Source organism: Caretta caretta, chromosome 10 (genome assembly GCF_965140235.1).
Source record: "Caretta caretta isolate rCarCar2 chromosome 10, rCarCar1.hap1, whole genome shotgun sequence".
NCBI lineage: Eukaryota > Metazoa > Chordata > Testudines > Cheloniidae > Caretta > Caretta caretta.
In genome coordinates this window covers 50,208,794-50,233,115 of record NC_134215.1, presented here as the reverse complement: position 1 = coordinate 50,233,115, position 24,322 = coordinate 50,208,794, and the positions used below count along the sequence as shown (strand labels likewise).

Below are 24,322 nucleotides of genomic sequence, written 5' to 3'. Positions count from 1 at the left end.
AACAGAATAAGTTATTTTATTACAAGATACATAGAAGATAACATTTTCTCTATTTGTAACCTAATTTCAGCAGTTTTACAGTGCAAGAAGTACACATCATAGGGTAGAACCTACCAAAACCATGACATAGTATGTAAATGAAATAAACAATTTTCAAAATTAAAAAACAGAGCGTTAAAGTATCTACAGAACTTAAGACATAAATAGTGCAAATTATATATATCTACAACATAAGTATTTAGAGTATCTAGAAGTTTCCAAAACAGTTTCTTAAAGTATGTAGTTAGCACAAATTGCTTAACATTAACATATTAGATGTTTTAAAAATCGAAACAAAACGAAACACTTATTTTTTCTCTTTTTTCAAGAAGAACTGTCGTGCTTCTTCCCAGGCCTGGCAAGGGAATCTGTTAGACAGCTCAAGATAATCTTGGGAAGTGAAGAATTTTTCTGCCAAAGAGAAAACATAAAATTATCAACCTATTCTCTCTTAATATGGTAATAAAACAAGAATAAAAAAAACATGGGCAATTCAACTTGATTTGCCTCTTTTACCTCCTATAAACAAAGTCCTTAAAACACAGAAAAACAGTTCTACGCCACTATAGATGCATTATTTTTTGGTGAAGGGAGCTATCCTACCTCAGTGAAGTAATGGCAAAAGACTTCCTGCGTCAGTCTCTCTGTTCCAGCTAAGCTCTGCTCCAGACATTAACTGGGCTTTAGGCACCTTTGTGCTCCCTGTGTTTTGGGACCAGTCAGGCAACTTTGAGGTTGCCCTAATTTGTCACTGGCTGCCAATTATTTTAATGGGGTTCCATGAAGGTGAAGAGATCTGCCCACAGGAAGCTCATAGCAAGATCAGGAACTTAGGGCCCTATCTTGCAAACTTTTAGTACTCCTTTCATAAGTACTTGCCAGTGAAGTCAATGGGACTACTCATGAAAGTAAAGGTTTGTAAGATCAGACTCTTCAAGTACTGTAAATGATCATAATTCAGCTTCATGATACAATGGAACTTGCTTTTTATATTGAATCAAGTAGAATAAAAGTCCAACCTTGTTTATTTAATGGGACATTATCTTTGAAGTTTAAAATGATATACTTAAAAAAATAATCCTGATTATGTTGTTAATCATACCGTAGACTGTTATAATTGGAATTAGTTTGGAAATCAAACTCACCTGTTGCCATGTATTTTGCCTTTCATTCAGTTTGGACAATGAAAATAAAATAGTTCATTTTCTCTTTGATTTTTAGTTTGTTTCACTTGCAGGTTCTCATGCATAAACACAATGCTGTAATGTCTGTGTTACAAACACTGCAACAAAGTGTTTGTTTCAAATCAAACCAAAAATGTTTTAATTGATATTAAAAAGTATCATGAAACTGCTAAAATATTTGATTTTGTAAACATTTTTTAAAAACTCAAAGCCTTAATTTTGCACCTAGACTGCCTAACAGTATCCTGTTAAATGTACTGCGATGTGCTAACTGGTTATCATTGTGAATCACTTCTTGGTGGTTGAAATAAAAAAAAGACTATACAAGGGTCCACTGTACTGTATGCTGAATATGGAGAACCCAAAACGAGCTCCTGAGTCACCAGCACATCTGAATCTCAAGCCAGTCTACTAGGCAATGGCTATCTCAGATGAACGTCTTTCAAAATTTTAGCTTGCAGTGGTTAATCATGTCCCACATTCCAAAGGTATTTATAAGAACAGGAAAAAAATGCAGTAACCTTTTACAAACGGATAGAGTGCTTATGCAGAAAATCACAGGAGAATATTTTACTCATTGTTTCCGGCCATTGTCTGGGGGGCTATTGGGGTGCATCAAAATGTTCATGTGGTTCCAGTGACTTAAAATCCCTGAATAGAGAGCTACTAATGTGAGTAAATGTATGCATATGTGTAAGTGTTTGCAGGATACACTAACACATCACACTGCATTTAACGATATCTACATTCTGAACTTCTGATGCTATAAGCAGTAAAACTACAAGTTACAAGTCATGTAAATAAGTAAAGCTAATAGAGTGTCCCTAAATCTGTGATGTCATTTTGTTGTTTACTGCATTTTTTTTTATTGTGAGGGTAGATACCATGAGCTAATCCCAGTAAAATGCAAGATCATCCATATTTTTGTTATGTAATCGCTAATTTGGTAAATTTCACTGGAGACATACCCCTTTGTTGAGAAGACTGGTTATCTGTTTGGCCTGAACTCTGTGTGAAATCCTATAAAAATAAAACAAATGTTATTTAGTTTTCAGATCTACTATATGAAGAAGTAAAAAAGATATGAGATTTAATTTTTCATAGTTACAAGAAAATAAAATTCTTCTAATGAAACCTGTGAATGAATAAACTTAGATCTGTTTGTTATAAAGAAATAACAAAATTCTATTAAAATTTAAATCATATTATATGCAGTTGATTTTAACAACACTTTCCAGAAAAATGCCTCTATTTTGTGCAAGCAGAATGCCTTCTTATGAAATTAGAACCACCTCTTATCATTATATGATTTTTAACTTTAACAAAACTCTAGCTACTGCTGCATTTCTTTAAAACCGAAGCCTTGTCAGATTTATATTTTCTACTTTGTATAATATATGCTTAAAGATTTCTTCAGTTGTCACTCACATATTACTAATGTTTATTATCTCTACCTAGAGACTGATCCTGATCTCATAGAAATCAATGGGAGTTTTGTCACAGATTTACCTAACTCTAGATTGTACAATAGCAATATATCATAATAAAATCTAGGTGCCCAATCCTGCATACCATGTGCCCTGTTTGTAGTCTTTGCTTACGTAGGGCTCAATCTCACACCCAATGAAGTCTGAACTTTGCCATTGATTTCAATGGAAGCAGTCTCATACCCATAAGTAGCCAGTAGGATTACTCACGTCAGTAGTAAAGGCTTTCAGGATCAGGCCCTTCATTTAAGTATCTGTCTAACATAGCTGATATTTTTGGTTCATGCTGATATATTATCTGATATAAGAGCAATGGCTTATCAAATCATGTATATTCAGTTAAATAATATTTTGATCTATTTTAACACACTGCATCCAGATTTAGAAACAACAAAAATAACTAGGATGATGTAGAGTGTGGAAAGAATTCTGTTTCTGGGGTGATGTTAAATGTATAACTGTAAAGTCTGATTGAATCATTTTCTTCTTCTGAGTTAGCTTGTACACATTTCTAAAAAACAACTATATTTTAATGATATATTTTTCACGATATATATTTGTATATGTTGTCAAATATTCAAATAACCAGAAGAATTTCTTTTTGCATTTTCTAGCACAAAGGATCCCGTTCTCTCATGAGGTGGGCAGATCCTAAAGTCCGAACTCAGATAAAACTCCCATTAAAGCAAATGGTAGATTTACCCGAGTAAGGACTGCAGAGTCTGTCTCCTGGTGAGAGTAAGTTGACATATAAATACAAATGTAAATCTCTTATTTCCTTATTGATATCTGAAAATTCCTTGACTCTTACAGTACTTATCATATGCTTTAAACATTTTGGGCCAGATTCTCTGGTGTAAACTGTCATAGCTCCACTGAAGTCAATAGAGCTGTGACAATTTGTACCAGCTGAGGATCTGCCATTAGATTTTTAATTTTGATGTCAAAACATCTTCTAAAAACCTGTAAGAAATCAATGTGCCGTTGGCATTTGACTTCAAATATTCCTATGAACTGCAAATCAGGATAAATAGCACCTGAATTAATATTTAATACAGTAAAGATAACCTTTGTAATTTTATTTATGCTGTGGTTTCTCGATCAGAAACCATCACCAATGCCAGTCTCACTTTTACAGTGAGAAAAGCTAGGTAAATAACTTTAATTATGAAGATCAGATTAGTGTCTGGAGTAATTCCCCCCCCCCTTTCTGGTGAGGAAACTGCAGTTTGTGTGTGATGTTGAACTTGTGTTTCTTAAGTTATGTCAAAGGCAACTAGAGATTTCATATAAGCATATTTTAATACTTTAAAAAAATAAAAAATGAATTATATTTTTATATGCATACAAAATGAGTTGGTTACAAGAGGAACAATTTTTTAAGTGTTAAATTCTAGTGTTCTTTGTAACAATTATGCAAAAATTCTGAGTATTCAAAATGATGAAAATATAAAGTTACAGCACACTGAAAAGCTTGATGTCATCTGAAGACTTTTTAATAATTTTTTAGCTTTTATGTACTCTTCCCAAAATATATCCAGTCCAGATTTGGAAAATTTGGAAAGCTTTTGAAAAAAACCCAACAACTTAATTTTCTCCATTCAATTGGTCATACATCATCAGCTACAAATAATATTGCTTTATCAACAATTATAACTTTCACTTGACTGCTACAGAATTCAATCTGTTCAATCAATATCAAAATAAGTTTTTAGATTAAAAAATCAGAATATTTAGTTAAGCTGCATGTACTTTTTAATTTGAAAATAGTTAATAAATCTTTTTCATATGTATATTTTTCATAATCTGATGAATAAAGCACAGAACATCAGTTTACAGAAAGAGAGTACAATCCTGCAAACCCTTGTTCATGAGAGTAGTCTCAATTAACTCAATGGTTTACACATGTAAAGATTGCAAGATCAGAACCGTAATATATATTCTGGTATTTTTATTTGTGTGCGTGCATGTGTGTGCATATATATACACATATACATACACACGCATGCACAAAGGATTGTTAAATTCTCTCTGCTAATCTGTTGTACACAGCATGTAGTTGTGTATCTATCTGTAACTAGATGCATTATAGAAAACAAACAACACGTGTACAGTAAAGTATCTTCCTTAAAAATCAGCATTTTAAAAACTGTCTAGTAATAGCTGCAACTAGTGCACATTTCACCAGCATGTCCAGTCACTTTAATGAAAATAGAGTCCCACATGTGACAGTGAGAACCCAGCTACTTAGAAAGCTTTTAGTACTATAAGAAGCCTCAAGTACAGAAATAATCTGTGGTTCGAAAAATAATTGGAAGATGTCAAAGTGTTTAAATGTTATTTATTTGTACTATCTAAAGTGAATTAATTTCATATGCACAGAAAAGACCAAAGTATTGTAGTCAGATTGTGTGTAATTGCACATCACTGGAATATCTACCTGAATGAACGTGGCAAGTAAAACACAACTCATCTCCTGCTCCAGAATGATCTTGTTCTGAGGGTTATTGTAACAAGCAGCTATTAGCGTAGGAAAGAGCACTTTGATTAGGCGAGGATCACTGAAATACTGGAAAGGCAACTGGCATAGTTTCTGCAGCACCGTGGGGTGACGGCCAGATTGTACAATTACCTGAAAATACAAGAGTAACATAACATTAGAACACTTGTGCTGTCTGCTCTTACTTTTACATTAACTGGCAGGGATTTGGAAACTATAGTAACTAAAAGAACATGGTTGAGAAGAAAATGTTTAGTGAATGCTAAAAGAAAAGCTTCAGAGGATTTAATCAAAATCATTTCTATAATACAAGTATTATTTCCATAGCAGCACAAGAATGTAAGGAATATTTGACTATAAAGCATCCTTTTCTTGCATAATTAAAAAACAACAACTAAGCAAATAAAAACAGTTATTTGAAGTCTACTATACACCATTTAATGGTGCTGTAAGAGAGACAAAGAAATACTACAAAGAGACTACAATAATTTACAAACACACACTTTTAAAATATAATAAGCATGATTTTTGAAAATAATAAAAAGATCACCAGTAATGAAATAACCCTTATGATGCACGTTCATCCTTTACTAGAATTCTCTCTAGCAATTATAAAAGACTATGTTTCATCATAGTTGTCTGCTACACATTCACCCAGGCTCTGAAAAGAAAAGGTGATTGTAAATTGCACAGCAATGAATTTCAGCAAGTATAGACTCAGAAAGATCCTCCCATCTGTACTTCTTATCTCAGTTTCTATCAGTGCCATTGACTCTAAAAGGAGAATTGTTTAGATAAATGGAACTGTTGTCATGAAGCAGGCTAGGTTTACAACTGTGTACATCTTAAGAAAAAAAGCAATGCCATTAACGGTATCTTGCAGGGGAACCATCCTAATTTACTCACTAGTCCTACAAAGTCTTGATGATAATCTAAAAAATGTCAAAATCAGATCTGTTCCAAGTAACCTTGATGAGACAATTATAATACGAAAGAGCTGCTTGACCCAAAGTTGGCTTTTCAGTATAGGAGGAAGCTCCTATAAGGTTAGGAACACTGTAAAACTTAAGGTCATGACTGTAAATTGTACTTGGAAAAACACAATTTTACAGGTACACACCCAGACAGGACTGCGTTCAAATTAAAACCAGAAGGACAGAAAGAAGCAGTGGAGACCACAGGAACATAAATTACAGGGATTTACAAGTTTTCAAAGCACTTTTAACAATACGTTAAGAACACACTCTCAGTTGATAATGCAGTTTGGTTTAAGAACAAGATCAACAAAGTAATAGTTCACATTTTTTAGTTCAATAGCCAAAAAGACATTGAAAACCCTTCAGAGAATACTGATAGGAATGCCTTAATTCTCTTAAATCCAGGAGGAATTTAAAAAAACCCAACCAAATATGTGACAATTTAGCATGCATTCAGACATTGCTCTCTCAAGAAAAACATTATATGCATTATCAATAAAGCACCAGGATGAATCTATATTTTATCAGCTACAAATTCTGTAAGCAAATGATCACCACTTTTGAATGTATAATTACGGTTTTCAACTAGCTATTTCAATATTTTTAATGTAACTCCGTATTCTTCTCTTTTAAACTCTACTGCTATAAGAGTAATTAATTCAAAAATTCCACCATAGGCTGGAATAACCGCAACTGATACAATTCTGACTCACGGATGACAGAACTCTTTGGCTTCCTGTTAATGGCTATTGTACGTGACAAATGGGCAGGAAAAGTGACTTCCAGGGGACTTCATTTCTCATCCTACAATGCCAATTCTAACTAGCTATTTAAAGAATGTACGGATAGTTAGCAACCTCTTTCCAAAGTAGCTCCACATATAGCTACTGCATTCATAGAATTAATATTTAAACATCTTTTTCTTTTCAGTTTTAAGGCTGGGTTACTATGTAGGCATCACAAATAAATGCATTGAGCTAATCTACTAGAGGCACTGATTATTTTAAGTCTGGCATTTATCACATATGGAATCAATTTAATGATTTTAGTTCATTGTATCCAACGTGGCTGATAAAACTGATACAACCGGGAGTATGTACTCTGAAGAAACCAACAAAAGAATTAACCACTTATTGAAAAAGAACAACAAAAGTACAGCTTCTTCGTTCAGTGAATGGAGTAAATAAAAGTCAGCATCTGATTTATAACACTGAACAGTAAAGAAAACAAATCAAAACTTCCCTTTTACTCTCCTTTATGACGGTTAAGTAGAGTTTCAACATTAAAGTTAATTTCTTTCTCTCTTTTTTTAAAATAGTAATATCAGATCCTCACTTGCCTCTCTTTTGTACGATCAGAGTAGTGATGTAATAAGAGGCTGTAACCTGAGCTAGAATTCCCTCTTCCCACAATTCGGTGAAGAAAAGTGCTTATTTTTTCATTGTCGATCTGAACCGGTAATTCTCCTGTAACTTGCTTTTCCTGCCACTCCTCCTCCAGCTTGCTGAGCATACACTTGTCACATTTACTAAAATCCACAATTCAGCAGGCCATTTCTATTCAGCAAAGCACTAAAGCATGTGCTTAAATCCTATGGATTTAAGCACATACCTGAAGCTAAGCATCTGCTTAAATACTTTCCTGAACTGAGGCCTAAATATCAAATCAGTAAAAGCGACATTACTTTTATACACATTTTTGGCCAACTTAAGCCAGTGTGTAATTTACAGCACTTCTTATTAGAACTAGTAAAAATAATATTTTGCAATTTTTTGTTGAAATTTAAAAAAATCATAAAGCTCTACTGCTTACTTCACTGTTGGACTTGTCCCAGAGAACTGCCATGGGAGATGCAGCTGCTTACCTCAAGTTGTATTTTGGCCCAATACATAAATAATTAGGAAAATAACCTGGTAAAGAGATGGACAACTATTGCTTACATACACTGGCTGAACCACACTCACAATGTATGCAGCTACCAAGGAAGAGAAAACAGTGATGAAGTAACTATTTAAAGGTTTTTATATTGCATTTTTGTTTGTCTACAAGTAAAATAACACAGCTAAAACTCATAATGTGAAGCTCAATGCACACTAGTGAGGAGTTCTCAGCTACATGTTAGAGCTAAAGGCCCCGGTATGGGACTCTCATGCTTGACATTAAGCACATATTTAACTGTTTTCCTGTGTAGGAAAGGACTTACTCATGCCCTTAACTTTAAGAAGGTATTTAAATGGTTTGCTGAATTGGGGCCAATGGCACAGTCCACTCAAAAGTTAAATGTTGTTAAAATTAGGCGCTATCTTCCATCTTGTAGAGTTGAAGATAACATTGTCATATAAAATGAAACTTAGAACTTACTGAGAACGCAACTTAAAAATGACACAAAATATATGAATTATTTCTTATGCATATGTATTGTCATAATATTCTTTACAGGTCCTTGTGAGATGTTTTCATTAATATCTGTATCAAATCTTTGGTATTACAGCAGGTGCACTAGTTTTGCCTGCTACATACATAAGGCTGAAAAATAGTTTCCATTTTAACATCCTTTTTTCACTTATTCTTAACTTTCCGAAACATTCACTTTGAAGACTGACATTTTTCATGTTTGGTCTCTGCCTGAATTTGCAACCTTCCCAACTTCTTACACTAATTTTAGCATTTAATTTGCATATATTAAAACAAGAGCAAACTGGTGCTAGAGTTCTCTGTGAGTTCTAGGCAGAAGGCTGATGTGATGACCACTTCCTATTTCCTCTCCTGTTGAGCAGGCTGTGTAGGGTGACCACACTTTTAAAAATGGAAAACCTTTAAAAGGCAAGGGACACCTTTCTTGCTATTGTCTCCAGAGGCTGGGGAGGCAAGAGGTCTGGCAGCTAGACGAGGGTTAAATTGAGAATACTTGTCACTAGTGTGTGAGGGAATTTGGTACCTAGGAGGGTGTGTCTGATCTGATCTATGCTTTCCATTGGAAGAAGGGGTCATGTATGAGTTTGGCAGTTAGGAAGGCCTTTGGGAGGTGCCTACTTGTGACTGTCCCTCACTATCCCACCAACTGACCTTTCAGCTTCCTTCCTGTCCCAACAGCATCCAGTGTCTCCAGTAACCTAGTGTCAGGCATCCCTCCCTCACTTACTGGTGAATTCAGCACTTCCTGGGCCCTGGCTGCACTTTGCAAGCGCTGTGCAATAGTGAAGAGCCATCCTGATCCTGAACTGGTGTTTGTGAAGCTGACCTTTCGGGAGAGCACAATTCCTCAATTCTGACGCCTCTAGATGGCAGCCTATGCCATCTACCTTTAATGCCAGCCTTGTTATTTTATCCTGATTACATGTTAAATATGACCTAAGAGGGTAAAGAGAAAATTAACATATGCAGTAGATCACTATGAAACAGTGCAGTGTCTGAAATGCAGTGTTACACCAAGAACTATCTAGTTAAACAAGATGCATTTCCAAATATTGTGCTGAGAAAGACATGCAAGGAGGTCTACTGACACACAACCAGTTCATTCTCAAGAATCCAGTGGCCACAAGGAACACCTGATCTTTATAAAATAGCGTGCCTCTGCCAACAGTTCATTCAGGATAATATTTACTATACAAATATAAGATATTACTTAATAGCTTGTTGCACAATATAGATAATTAGAATGCCAAACATAAATGTTCCTAGGTATGTAATAATTAAAACCGGTCTAAAAGTCTCCGCCTTTCACAGCTGGATATACTCTAAAAGTGAAAGACATGTGACAGTGATATGCTACACAGCATTCTAAATATTAGGGAAGGATAATCAAATCAAGGAATTGGAAAAAAAATTGTAATTGCCCCCTCCCTGTGGGATGGAATGGCAGCAAAGAAAACACAAGGCTGCCCTCACAACATTTCCTCCTAATTCCTCTGCTGAGAGAGAGGCTTTTCCCTTTCACAGAACTGGCAGTGGTTTGGCCCAGAGATCTGGGGTACTGGTGGAGAGTAAGGTCATCCACACCACTTCCTGGACTCTGCAGCTCTGTCTTAGATCTCTGTTGAGACAGGAGTGCCAACAGGGCTTCCCTTCCCAACGCTTGGCACCCTCTACCTCTTAAAGGAAAGTCCCATGTGCAGAAAGGGCTCTGCTCAGAAGTTAATAACCATAAGGCTCTAATAGCCCCTGAGTGGACTTTCCCCAGGACTGTGGATGGGATTGGTGCATAAGTAGCCCAAAGCTATTTTCCTTTTCTGTATGGATTTTGGAGCGCACAAAGAGCCCAGACACAGTCCTGAAGGGGCAGTTGACCTACTTGTTAGAATGGGCAGGAACATATCCATGTGTGGATCTATGGGGAACCTTTACACAGAGAAGCTATAAAAAGATGAGGCTCCCTATTTTGGCCAACTGCCCAATCACATAATGTTTGGTTTAATCAGTCTCTATATTCTTTTTGATCACACAAAATAAAATTACTACTATGCACATATCTATGAAATTGAAGCCAGAGGAACGCATGTCAAAGCAGCATTATGACATCTTCATAACAAAAGGGATTCAGCTCTTTTGAGTGGAGTAGACTAACAGTTATATCTCAAAGTAGAAGATAAATCTCTTGAAGTGGTATTTTAATTTTATAACAAAAGCTGTGAAAAGGATCCTCTAATCTTAACAGCCATACAATTACAAATAAGTGGCCAAGAGGCATAAATATTCCATGACTGACAAATATATTTCTCATTAAACAAACTAAAACTTTGCAGTCAAAGCTACAAATCTGCAGAATGAATGTATGTAAATACTGGGAGAACAAAGACTTGACATTAGCAACTTTGAGTTCAAGATAGTGATTTATGTACTAGATAAAGTCTACAATATCATCTGAAGTTTTAAATATCAATGCATACTATTAAATTAACATCTTAAAGTACCAGTAACTTAATCAATTGTTTTGAGAGGATTTACATTTTTTAACCTAACAACAAGGATCTTTGGTGACAATCCAAAATTCTTATTTCCAAATGGTAATAGCACATATTTTATGTTTGTCTAGAGTTGGGGGAGGAAAAAAAAAAGAGAGAGAGAGAGAATGACAACGATGACTAATTTAATTTAAAATTTTGCCAGAAACTTTTAAACAGATTTAAAGAAGCTTAACTTCAGTTAAGATCACAGATTGGTTTTTAGTGTCTCCAAGCTCACACACTAAGTACTGTAAAAAAAATTATTACAAGTAACAAAAGGACAATGCAGCCTCAATCACACTCTTTTCTGGCCCTTGTATACTGTAGAAGTTGAATATTGGATTACTGTAGAGTAGAAGAGCTGATTTTTAAAGGAATATTTAGTTTACTCCTTGTGATGGATTTAGGTTTGGTTTCTGTGTCTTACACAGACATTTTCAGTTTTGGAAAGGTATCATTCATGCCAGTTTTTCTGGCCCATATCCAAGACAAAAACATTGGAATTATCTTTTAAAGAGGCTAATTAATTGTCTGATTAGAGGCAGTGGCAACTTTTAATGTGTACACAAAGGCAAAACAAAATGTGAAAGAAAGTACTGAACAGATTCAAACAACTCAAGTTCTCAATAAAATACATCGTCTTTTGCAAGTCATTCTCAGTAGTACAAATCTCATTGTTAATTATTATTTGCTGAGCACTGTCTGTATGTTTGGAGCTCTACAAAACATAAAAAAATAAACTGTCGCTGTCCCAAAACGTTTGAGTATTAATTAAAAAATATTAACTCATGTTGAATTATTTGTTCTTCTGTTAAAAAAAAAATTGGTCACTATGCTTTATGTTAAAAACTATGTGGTAGAAACCTGACAATATGCTGTCCTCCTTCATAGTCAGAGAGCAAATGAGCTTTAAAGACTAGTCAAAGGAACAACTCCCCAAAGCATTTGATTTTAATTAGTCAAGTTGTGTCCCTATCTATCAAAGGAACTCATAAGAACATAAGAACGGTCATACTGGCTCAGACCAATGGTCCATCTAGTACAATAGCCTGTCTTCCAGCAGTGGCTAGTTCCAGAGAGAATGAACAGAACAGTGCAATTATTGAGTGATACATTCCCTGTCACCAAGCCCTAGCTTCTGAAAGTCAGAGGTATAGGGATACCCAGAGCGTGGGGTTGTGTCCCTGACCACCTTGGCTAATAGCCATCGATGGATCTATGCTCCAAGAACTTACCTAATGATTTTTTGAACCCAGTTATACAAATTCCACAGGTTGACTGTGTATTGTGTGAAGAACTACTTCCTTGTGTTTGTTTTAAACCTGCTCGTTATTAATTTGGGTGACCCCTAATTCTTGTGTTATGAGAAAGGGTAAATTACACTGCCCCATTCACTTTCCACTCCATTCATGATTTTATAGACCGGTATCATCTCTCCCCCCTTTAGGCATCTTTCTTCTTAAATGAACATTCCCAGTCTTTTTATTCTCATGTGGAAGCTGTTTCATCCCCCTAATAATTTTTTTTCCCCTTTTCTATACCTTTTCCAATTCTATTCTATCTTTTTTAAGATGGGGTGACCAGAACGTCACACAGTATTAAAGGTGTGGGTGTACCATGGAATTATATAGTGGCATCATGATATTTTCTGTCTTATTATCTCATAATGATTCCTAACATTCTGTTAGTTGTTTTGACTGTAGCTGCACACGAAGCAGATGTTTTCAGAGAATTATCCATGTTGACTGCAAGATCTCTTTCTTGATTGGTAACAGTTAATTTAGATCCCATCATTTTGCATGGATACTTAGGATTATGTTTTTCAATGTGCATTACTTTGCACTTATCAACATTGAATTTCATCTGCCAGTTTGTTGTCCAATCATCCACTTTTGTGAGGTCCCTTTGTAACTCTTTGCATCAACTTTGGACTTAACTATCTTGAGTAATTTATTATTGTCTACAGAACTTTGCCACCCCACTGTTCACCCAGTTTTCCAGATGATTTATAAATATGTTGAACAGCACAGATGCCAGTACAGATCCTTCAGGAACCCTACTATTTACCTCTCTTCATTGTGAAAACTGAAGATTTATTCCTACCTGTTGTTTCTTGTCTTCTAAAGTTACGATCTATGAGAGAACCTTCCCTCTTATCCTATGACAGCTTACTTTGTTTAAGAGCCCCAGTTGTGGGGCCTTGTCAAAAGCTTTCTGAAAGTCCAAGTACATTATATCGCCTGGATCTCCCTTGTCCAAATGCTTGTTGACATGCTCAGAGAAATCTGATAGATAGGTGAAGCATGATTTCCCTTTACAAAAACCACACTGACTCTTCCCCAACATACTGTGTTTCTCTACGTGTCTGATAATTCTGTTCTTTACTATAGTTTGGACCAATTTGCCTGGACAGAAGTTAGTCTTACCAGCCTGTAATTGACAGGGCTGCCTCTGGAACTCTTTTTAAAAATTGGCATTACATTAGCTATCCTCCAGTCATCTGGTACACAAGCTGATTTAAGCGATAGGTACATACCACAGTTAGTAGTTATGCAATTTCACATCTGCGTCTCCTCAGAACTTTTGGGTAAATACCACCTGGTTCTGGTGTCTTATTACTGTTTAATTTATCAATTTGTTCCAAAACTTCCTCTATCTGGGACAGTTCTTCAGATTTGTCAACTAAAAAGAATGGCTAAGGTGTGGGAATCTCCCTCACATCTTCTGCAGTGAAGACAGATGCAAATAATTCATTTAGCTTTTCTGCAATGGCCTTATCTTCCTTCAGTGCTTTTTTTGCACCTTGATTGTGCAGTGGCCCCAGCTGTTTGGCAGGCTTCCTGTTTCCGATTACTTAAAAAAACTGTTTCTGTTAGCTTTTGCATCTGTAGCAAGTTTCTCTTCAAATTCTTTTTTGGCCTGGCTAATTTTATACTTTTACACTTGACTTGCCAGAGTTTATCCACCTTTCTATTTTCCTCAGTAGGATTTGACTTCCAATTTTTAAAGAATGTCTTTTTTGCCTTTTACTGCCTCCTTTACTCTGTTGTTTAACCAGGTGGCATTTTTTTGGTCCTCTTACTGTTCTATTTTATTTTTTTATTGATTTGGCGTTTGCCCCTATTATGGTGTTTTTAAATAGTTTCAATGCAGCTTGCAGGCATTTCATTCTTTTAATTTCCATTTAGCTGGCTTCTTCATTTTTGTATATTTCCGCTTTTTGAAGTTAAATGCCATATTTTCCCCGCTACAAGCATGTTAAATTCAATTACAATATGGTCGCTATTACTGAATGGTTCAGCTATATTCACCTCTTGGACTAGATCCTGTGCTCCATTTAGGATTAAATAAAAAATTGCCTCTCTCCCTGTGAGTTCCAGGACTAGATGATCCAAAAGCAGTCATTAATAGTGTCTAGAAATTTTATCTCTACATCCTGTTCTAAGATGACATGTTCTCAGTCAGTAAGAGAATAGTTGAAATTTCCTGTTATTATTGGGTTTTCTGTTTTTGTAGCCTCTCCCATCAACCTGAGCATTTCACAATCACCATTACTATTCTGGTCAGGTGGTCGGTAGTATAAATCTACTGTTATATGCCTATTATTCAAGCCAGGAATTTCTATCCACAGTGATTTTAGGGTAATTTGATTCATTTAAGATTTTTACTATATTTGACTCTATGCTTTCTTTCACATATAACCCCACTCCCACACCAGCACAACTCACCCTGTAATCCCAATATATTTGGTACCCTGGTATTACTGTGTCATTGATTATCATCATTCTGCCAAGTTTCTGTGATGCCTATTATATGAATATCCTCATTTAATACCTAGCACTCAAGTCCACTCATCTTAGTATTTAGACTTCCAGCATTTGTATACAGGTACTTATAAAATTTGTCAACATTTAGTTCTCTGCTTTCATATCATGTAATTGAATGGGACTCTTCTACATTTGACTGATTCTCCTCAGTACCTAGCTGTACTTTATCAACTTCTATCCTTTCCTCTTTGCCAGGATATATAGTATCCCCTTTAATAAAACCTGCTCTAAGGGATGTCTCATATGAACATCATGTGCTCCTCTGCACCTGTGTTGGCTTTCCCCTAGCCCTTAGTTTAAAAACTTCTTTACAACCTTTTTAAATTTACATGCCAGAAATCTGGTTCTGTTTTGGTGTGCGTGGAGCCCATTCTTCCTGTATAGTCTTCTTTCCCCAAAGGTTCCCCAGTTACTAATACACCTAAACCCCTCCTCCCAACACCCTTGTCTCATCCACGCATTGAGACCATGCAGTTCTGCCTAACTGGCTCTGCACATGGAACTGGAAGCATTTCAGAGAATGCTACCACAGAAGTCCTGGACCTTAATCTCTTACCTAGCAGCCTAAATGTGGCCTCCAGAACCTCTTTCCTGCCTTTCCCTATGTCATTGGTACCTACATGTACCATGACTACCGGCTTCTCCCCAATACTGCACATAAGTTTATCTAGAGGTCTACAACTTTCACACCTGGCAGACAATTCACTATGCGGTTCTCCTGGTCATCACAAATCTATCTATATTTCTAATAACTGAATCCCCCATTACTATTACCTGTCTCTTCCTAATAATTGGGGTCCTCACCCCTGGAGGGGTACTTTAGTACGAGACGACAGGGTATCCTCACTGTGAGATAAATAATATTTCCTATCTTCTATGCCACATACACAAAATCCCATTCATCTTGGTATGTAATATCTACAATGATAATCCATTATTCCAGGTCCCTAAAATACAGTGTTTTGGCATTTTAACAGAGCTAGTCTTTGGAGATGCAATCAGACCAATGTCACTTGGATACTGTATAATGCACAGGGGGCCGTGATAATGGATTAACCTAAAACATGAAAATGTACTTTCTTGTTATTACTTCTGTTTGATTTGGGGGGCTTGGTGAAGAAATGGCTACATCTTAAACAAGCTGGGAGAATATGCTCAAGGTATTGCAAAATGTGTTTGTGTACTTGGGCATTTCCTGCAGCAAATCCCATAGTTGAGGTTCTGTTCCAGTTTTCATTCTAACTCCCCTTTCCTTATAACCTTTTCAGTTGCTCATAACTTCCCCCGAGCAAACTCCTTTTGGCCTGAAATCTTTTATGATTATTTTAGTCCCAAGATAACTTACTTAAGAATGTTTGAGGAAACTTGGTTCATCCCTTTTTGAATTGTGTGTGTGGGGGAGAAAATATCCCCCTTCCTTACATATTCTGACTGAATTTTGTCCTGGTGTAACTAAAAAATGGCTAGGAACTTCACACTTGGCTCCTTCTTTTATAACCCTCACTGAGCAGATGAAAAGTTTGACAGAATTACTGTAACATAAGGAAATAAGAAGGGAACATAAAAGAACGGTCTAATGCAGAAGTCTAAGCAGTGGTTTGGAAAGCTTTTACACCCAGCTTTTAAACTGACTGAGGGTACAGCTTTTTTTTAGCTTGATGGGAGAAAAATGTGCTGATGTTACAGTATATTCCATAGATATTTTGTATAAAATGCATTACTTATTCTTGAGACATGGAACTAACTCTCCAGAAATATATCTTTCTCAACAAAATTTCACTCCATGTGAAATGAAGCATCAAAACGTTCTCTTCTACTTGAGTGTGTTCTTCTGCCACAATTTATTCCCTGTTCAGATGCAACTCTCTTAGCAGGAGCTCAGGCTAAAAAGCTAATGGATCTAAAAGGGCACCACTTGCCATTTTCAGAATCTTATGTGAGTGCTGTTCCAGTCCTGAACATGTCCATTATAAAACACTGGACCTTTACTATTACATTGTGAATATGGAGACTATTACTATTTCCTATTTATTTATCATTTATATAAATGTCAAATTTTAATCTGTATAAAGGAGTTAATAATTTTACTAAACAGGAACTTAAATGCACTGCAGCTATTCTTTCTAGTTTCACAGTACTCCATCAAACGGTTAAATGCTTGGGTTTTATGTCAGGTTATTTACAACTTTGTATAAGAAATAAGTCTTTATATTAGAAGTTCAGTTTCTCTTCAAAGTTAGATCTGCATTATTTCTTTGCGCCTATATAAACAAATCCCATGCTGCTAGCATTTAATCAGCAGAATATGTCACCACTCAGGCTCTTCTTCTGTTTTAAGGTCAAGCTATTTCCCCCCCTGTTTTGCTAACTCCACCATTGGCAACGCTCTAACCTCTAAACAAAGTATGTTGTAAATTTTTCTCTAACATTTATCATGGATCAGAGTACTATTTCTATATTGAAAACAGTATTCAGAATGTATTCACAAGGTTAAAAATGATCATTTTGTTTATCTGAAATGTTTAGTTTCTTAAAATAAAAATGTATGCTTCCAAAAAGAATGGTAATTAGAGAACACAAGAGCTCAGAAATAATATTAGTTTTGCTATGACCACATTGCTAGCATTTTCCTTTTTGGGATAGCTTTAGGGTTTTTGGTCTAGCATGGGTATATAACTGATGGGAGAATTTGGCCAAACACAATAATAATCCCAAATATTTCTATCACTTACTACAAAGGATAGTTATAAATTTAGAAGCATATTTAAATATGTAAATGTATTTATCAAACCTGATGCAAACAAGAAATCTAGCTGAACATATAGGTTCAATATGTTCCTAATTTAAAATTTTAATACATAGGCAAAAATGTGTTAGCCTAAAAGATTTATTAAAAGTTATGTAAGTAGTTGCTTTAATATTTTTTCTTATAACAGATGAAGAACTAAAGCAGATGAAATTCAGGTATGAGTACAACATATAGAAGTAACAGATATTGGAAAAGATTAACTCCATTACAGCATAAAAAGGTAGGAGTTTGCAATATTCTCAATGGAAAAAATTCAAGGATGCCTTGAGGCTCTTTGGATGTAAGGTTAGCATGTGCCTGGATCAATGTAGTCTATTTTGAAGCAGAGCTACTCTCGAAGGTCTTGTGTGGGTGCTATGAGAAAAGTAGTGAAACTACAGGGAAGGTTAATGTGAACTATTTTCTGGCCTGAACTTATTTACTCCCATACAGTGTGTTCATATTTTCTCTTCTTTTTTTGTGAGCTCCAAAACAGTAATATGACATTTCTGCTTAAACATAAAGAATATCACACAAAAATTTTCTAATCTTTTTGAATGTGCTGATTTAGTGCTTTCTCAGGTGAAACAGATTCCCCTTCAAATTTTTTCTTCTGCTTATACTTCTCGGATGAATGTTCAATATGAGCAGATCCTAATTAGGGTTCATAATCATTATTCAACATTCATGCTGAGTTATCTTAGTAATTTCAAAGTTTATTTATTACCCTTTAAATAAATGCATACTTCCTGTGTCTCATTCACAACATAATCTTTTACTCCAGTATTTGTTCACATTTAGCTCTGTGGTCAAAGCTGAAAAGAGGTTTAAAGGTTTGAGCTGGTTCATTCAGAGACTTGTAAATTCGTAATAGCAATAGATGAATATGGTCCTTTGCAAGTTATTTTCACCTGACTGAGGTGTGTACAACTGGATAACCAGCCACTGATTCAGCAACTTACAGAAGCACATGCCTAACTTTAAGCATGTGAGAAGTCTCAACTACTCATGTGCTTAAAGTATCTTCCTGAATTGGGGCCTCAGTTTCTTAACCCAATCAACTTCAATTTATACAGCACTAACCCACAGGCCAACACACTGTAACTGTTAATCAGATGAGAAAGTTATCAGAAACAAATTCGGACATGCTACAAATCAAACTTATCTACAGAAATACACGTATACTGTGGCATCAAATAATAAGGATCAATGTGCAATGTCTCAAATCCATATATTTTTTGAAAGAAAAAATTGAAATGACTGACATATTACCTCTTTTATCTTTAGTTCTACATTATCTTTGAAGAGGTCATCATCAAATTTAGATAAAATCTACTACTCTTCCTCCAACTCTCTGACCTACCTGATTACCTCAAAATTGATTAACAAGAATTTTGTCTTTATACATATTGCACCTATATGTTTGCCACTGGTCTCCAGTTTTGTCTAAGACTATTGGAACTTAGGTGCAAAAGGGCTCCCGAAAAACCTTTATATTTGAGCAGGACTTACATATTAAACTTCCCTATTTGCTCAAGGTGTTATTCTATGTAATTATAGATATATTTAACATCTCAAAATGATTGAGGATTTTTAAAAATTTGTAGCTCACGGAAAGGCACATTAATGTTTAGAATGACTACTGATCTTTTTTTAAATAAAACTATGTTTTGCAATTCCTTCTGTCTCTATTAACTTGATATTTTGGTGGTGTCTGAACACTAAAGATTGTGGGGTTTGGATTAAATAGTTTGACTCACATATAGCATGTAGCCACTGATTCTTTCAAATATGTGTTGAATTGGTTTGTGTGGATAGGAAATTCTGTACTGGTAGTCATTACTAGTAGTTCAGATGTAGTATGCTGCAGGTAAGGAACTGGATCTCATTTAAAAAAATCCAAATGTGGATGCTTGGTCAGTTGAAAAACAACACTCCAACAGCTTTCACTAAAATACCAATTATGTGCCTGAAAATGTGGCTATTTATGTCCATTCTATATCCTACTACCTACTCTGTATTGTCAAGTGTTTGCACACTGGCTTGATGGACATTAGAGGATCTTTGAAGCACGCCCTTTTCTGCAACTTAATTTGGGTACTGTATCTGAATTAATGACATATTGCTGAATTTGGGATGGGTTACATGACCTCAGGTTCCATTTTCTGTGTTAAAGGGAAGGTCCTTCAAGACTGTAGGAGGACTGGATAGCTCCTGTCTACTCAATGGCCCTGATTCACCATGATCTTGAGTAGTAATTTACACCTATACAAAGTAAGTGATAAGAAAGGTCTAAAACTCTACCAGTTCCCATTGCTACAAGGACACATACAGGTAATATATCAATGTAGGCCTCAACTATGTTGAATGATGATTAGGAGAAATCTGTACCTTAAAGAATCCCTTGGAAATGAGATCTTACAGGTACCTAATAAATATTTAAGATAAATCTGGCCCAAAGGATGATACAATATTCAAATTCTAATAAAAAGTTGACATTCACAGTTTGAGTCTTCTCTCATTTACACTGGTCGAACTCAATTGACTAGAATGGATTTACTCTTCACTTAAATTAGCGTAAGTCAGAGGAGAATCAGAATCTTGGTCTTCAAGAATTAAATCTGATTATTGGAAGAGAGTTCTTCCATCACACTTGGAGAGATTCTCTAGAGGCAGTTGTTTCCCAACCAGTGGGCCACAACCCCCAGAGGGTCATAGAAGACAATCAGGTGGGTGGCAAAGCACTGAAAATTTTATCACAATCTAAAGCAAAGAAAATCTTGCTCTCCCACTCCCCTCAGACCCTTACCCTTCAAGGTCAAGTATTCTCCGTCAACCTCTCAAAACACACACAAATAAATTATACAGCATTATCATTGTTATAAGGGAGACATTTTTGACTTGTACTTTTATAGTAAATGTAATGTGGTTGTGAAAACGTTTGAGTTCAAACAAGGGGTCACCAACCAGTAACAGTTCAGAAACACTGCTCTGTGTGTTATATTATTGAGATGGCAGAAAGAAAACTTTAAGCTGAAAATAAGAAAATACACTCTTCTGTCATGAAAGGTAAATTATCATCTACCAGTAACTAAGTTTAGTCACAGACTAGCAAGACTTTTCATAGTACTCACCTAGATGACATTATTTTTAACTTATATTTTATAATTAGACTTGGCAGGATTTGATTGTTTTATATGAATGTTTATTTTTAAGCCTTTTTTCCTATATCTACCAATTAAAATTTTCACAGTTGCAAAAAAATATTGGGGGTCAGGCAATAATTATTTAATGACGGCAGACAATGAGTCTCAAAAAGTTAAAGCTTTATAACCATTAAAACTTGAATTGTTAACATCACATGTCAAAACATACACCGTAAATAGCCTTAAATCTAACTCTAAGAAGTTCTCAAGCAGCATTTTTCTTACTTTGACTATCTGTAAATTTTGATTATTATGGAGGGAAATACTTTTCCATTAGTTTGTATGTGAATGTTGAAATTGATGTTTATAAACATTTACCGATAAAAAGCTAATCTTTCCAAGCCTATTTATAATTCTCTCTCTATTTCTGTACAATTCCAATAAAACATTATTTTATTTAAGCCTAATGGAATTGGGTCTGCAGACTAATTTGGGCTGTAGCAGACTGACACCCCTAGAGAAGTATCAAAATACTTTGGACCCTCAAGGAAGACAGAGAGGAATAGTTAATTGCCTGAGTACGAACACAGAGCAGGCTGTCGTCTTTCTTTCCAAACAGTGCACAGCAGTGCTGAGGGGAGCCACTGCGGGTATGGAGAGAGTTGAATGGCTTACATTCTATGAGGCTATTATAGGAGAGTTCCCTCACACACTAGGCAAAACAGATGATGGCTCTCAGCAACTGATTAAAGATTTACAGACTTCAGACTTTGTTTTAACTTTTTGTGTGAAATTTAATTCTCATGAAAATGAAAGACTGATAGCCTTGGTTAGAGTCAGACAGAGTAAAGACAAGTGTCATGCAAGCTTATTCATACATCTTTGCCAAAGTAGCTCTATCTTGACTGGCCAAACCCATCATATTCCAGGATTGGGTCTCGGCTGAGAAGAAACTGCCTATTAAGCAGAATCATGCCAAACTCTGTGGTGTTTTTTTTGACATGGACAAGTGTCCACTAGGGAATAAGCTGAGGCCACCAAGATCATTTTATTTCTGACCTAAGATTAGAACCTAGTCCTCCAGAGACTAGTGGATTAACTCAAGGCTGTGCCCAGCCCCCTTTTTCACCTTAGAATTCTGTCCAACTTCAAGATTCAGTTATGGGCTACATTTTTAAGGCTGGAAAAAGTAGTACTTTTCACCATGTCAGTGCCTAAGTTTATTCTGCAGATGATTCAAAATGACAGAAACCAGAAATCCTTAACTGAATGTAACTACGGTTCATCATCATAAAATCTTTGCTCAGATATGTCAATATCCCACAAAGCACAGGACCCACTTTGGTGTTTTATCAGTGCAGTTAACCTACAAAGCTATTGAAGATCTTGCCTTATTTGAATTACCCATGGTCACTGTCATTTATTGCATTTTAGGCACAGCAGTTTGAAAATTTTCACTCTTTTTAGAGTACATTTTTTGCACCATGTTTTTGTTCATCCACGATGCTACAATACTACAAAAATGTCTTGACAAATTATCTACAAGATGTTCCCTTTGCTTCCCCAATTGTATCTAGAGTGGAAAACCATTCTTATTGAAGGCCTTTGTCCACTTAAACTCCTCTTGGGTTATGTAAAACTCACTAAGACACTAAAGCTGTGTTTTAATTTGCTCCATTTTAAGCCAATGAGTTCTATTACATGTGGATTATTTCTGGTTTATCAAGACTACAACACACCATATGACTTGTGAACACGTTAAAGTATTCAAGAACATCCGCAATGATTTTTATGGTTCCAATTAAAAAAAAAAAGTTTTTTTTTTAGTACCATAAGATTGTAAACAATTCGGCTATAAATAGTCAAATTGGTGTTTAAAGTCCTATGTAAAAAGAACACTATCAATATGAAATCTACGTAGTTTAAAAAAAAAAGAGCTAAAAGTAGTTTGGGGTACTATTTATTTATTTTTTTACCGAGATTTTTACTAATTACAAAAAGAGAGCAGCCATCCCATGCGGAAGGTCGCCTTGTTAGATTCTTAAAAAATACAATTCATTCCTAAAAATCAACTCAACGAGAGCACTACTAGGACCCTAATAATACCCCACTGCCAGAGGGCAAGAGGCTCCCTAGTAGTCTAAGCTGTCTGAGCGGCTCCATGTACCCCAACTCACTGCTGTCATAATCTGTATCTAAAAGTTGTCATGGAAGGTATCATATGCAAACTGGTAACACAGTGGCATTAATATTACTGTGTGATGGATATGCAAGTGATATATGAAAATAATAAATATGTACTGGAAATAGGTTATTGAAATGTGTTTGGCAGGTAGGTCTCATGCACCGTTCCCTAGACAAAGGAATGTGGTCCCATGTGCTTGAATGGTCTCCAGTGGAAAACTAAGCAAGAAGAGACAATGAAGTACATTTACATAAAAGATAAATAAAACCATCAAACTAGTGAGTGGAGGAGATTGCCACTTAACTATCCAGATGGGGGGAGGAGGGAAGAGGAGACTGCAAAAATTAACATGGCATCAGCTCCCTGGTGGACATAGCAAGCTGAGCACCCAGGAAGGCTTCCTGACTTTGAAAACACAGATAATCGCTGAGGATATAAGCAGAGAGAAAAATCCATTATGGCATCGTTCACCTGAAGAGCCAAAGAAACCAAGTGCTTTGAGCCCTGTGTTGCATCCTGGCTAAGAACTGGCCAGCCATGCTGGAAGAACAACTGTGGTGAGAAACTGCTTTGAACAAAAGGCTCTAGTTTGTTTAATTAGGTTTTAATCTTAGAAGCATATTTTTACTTTTGTTTGTAACCATTTCTATCTCCATTACTTCTACTTGGTATTACTTAAATATCTGTTCTTTGTAAATAAACTTAATCTTGTTTTATTACACATGCATCTCAGTACAGTATTTCAGACTGAAGGATAAAATCCTCAGCCAAACTAACAGGTGGGTGCTGTGTACTGTTTATTTAAAGGAGCAGCGAACTTGATAAAGTTTTGTGAGTGCTACAGTGAGAGGAGCTGAGCACTGCAGAGGAGACGGTTTTGGGTAAATTCAGGACTGGAACGGCTGTTGGTGTCACCCTGCAAGGAGTAACCAGGGTGATGGAAGCTGGGCGAGGTCACTGTGCTGTAAGTAGGCTGCTGGTGTCAGCCTCTGAACCAAAGTTACACACCACAGAAGCACTCAGGGTTACAGGGCAGGTGGTGACACAACCCCTTACTGGTCTGGGTGAACTCCCAATGCCTCACAATTATCCCAGCAGCAATGCGACTATAACAAAAAATTAATAATCAACTCCACCAACAAAACCACTGATGGGGTCTCCAACCTCTTTCCTACACCTGTCCTCCAAGCCTCCCTGTCAATTTATGTGGTTTTATAATCCCATTAATCTATTATTAAAAGTGTTG

The 24,322-nt window shown here is 35.9% G+C and overlaps 1 protein-coding gene across 4 annotated transcripts in view; it reads right to left on the bottom strand.

The window, feature by feature from the left end:
• SCAPER (S-phase cyclin A associated protein in the ER) overlaps positions 1-24,322 on the bottom strand; it is a 369,412-nt gene continuing 345,090 nt past the window's right edge. For all 4 annotated transcript variants that reach the window (XM_075132979.1, XM_048867925.2, XM_075132980.1 and 1 more), the window contains 3 exons: positions 5,151-5,342; positions 2,192-2,243; positions 1-450 (listed from right to left, as the gene is read on the bottom strand). In XM_075132979.1, the coding sequence (XP_074989080.1) occupies positions 347-450; positions 2,192-2,243; positions 5,151-5,342 (348 nt within the window). In that variant the 3' untranslated portion in view covers positions 1-346. The remainder of the gene's footprint in view (positions 451-2,191; positions 2,244-5,150; positions 5,343-24,322) is intronic.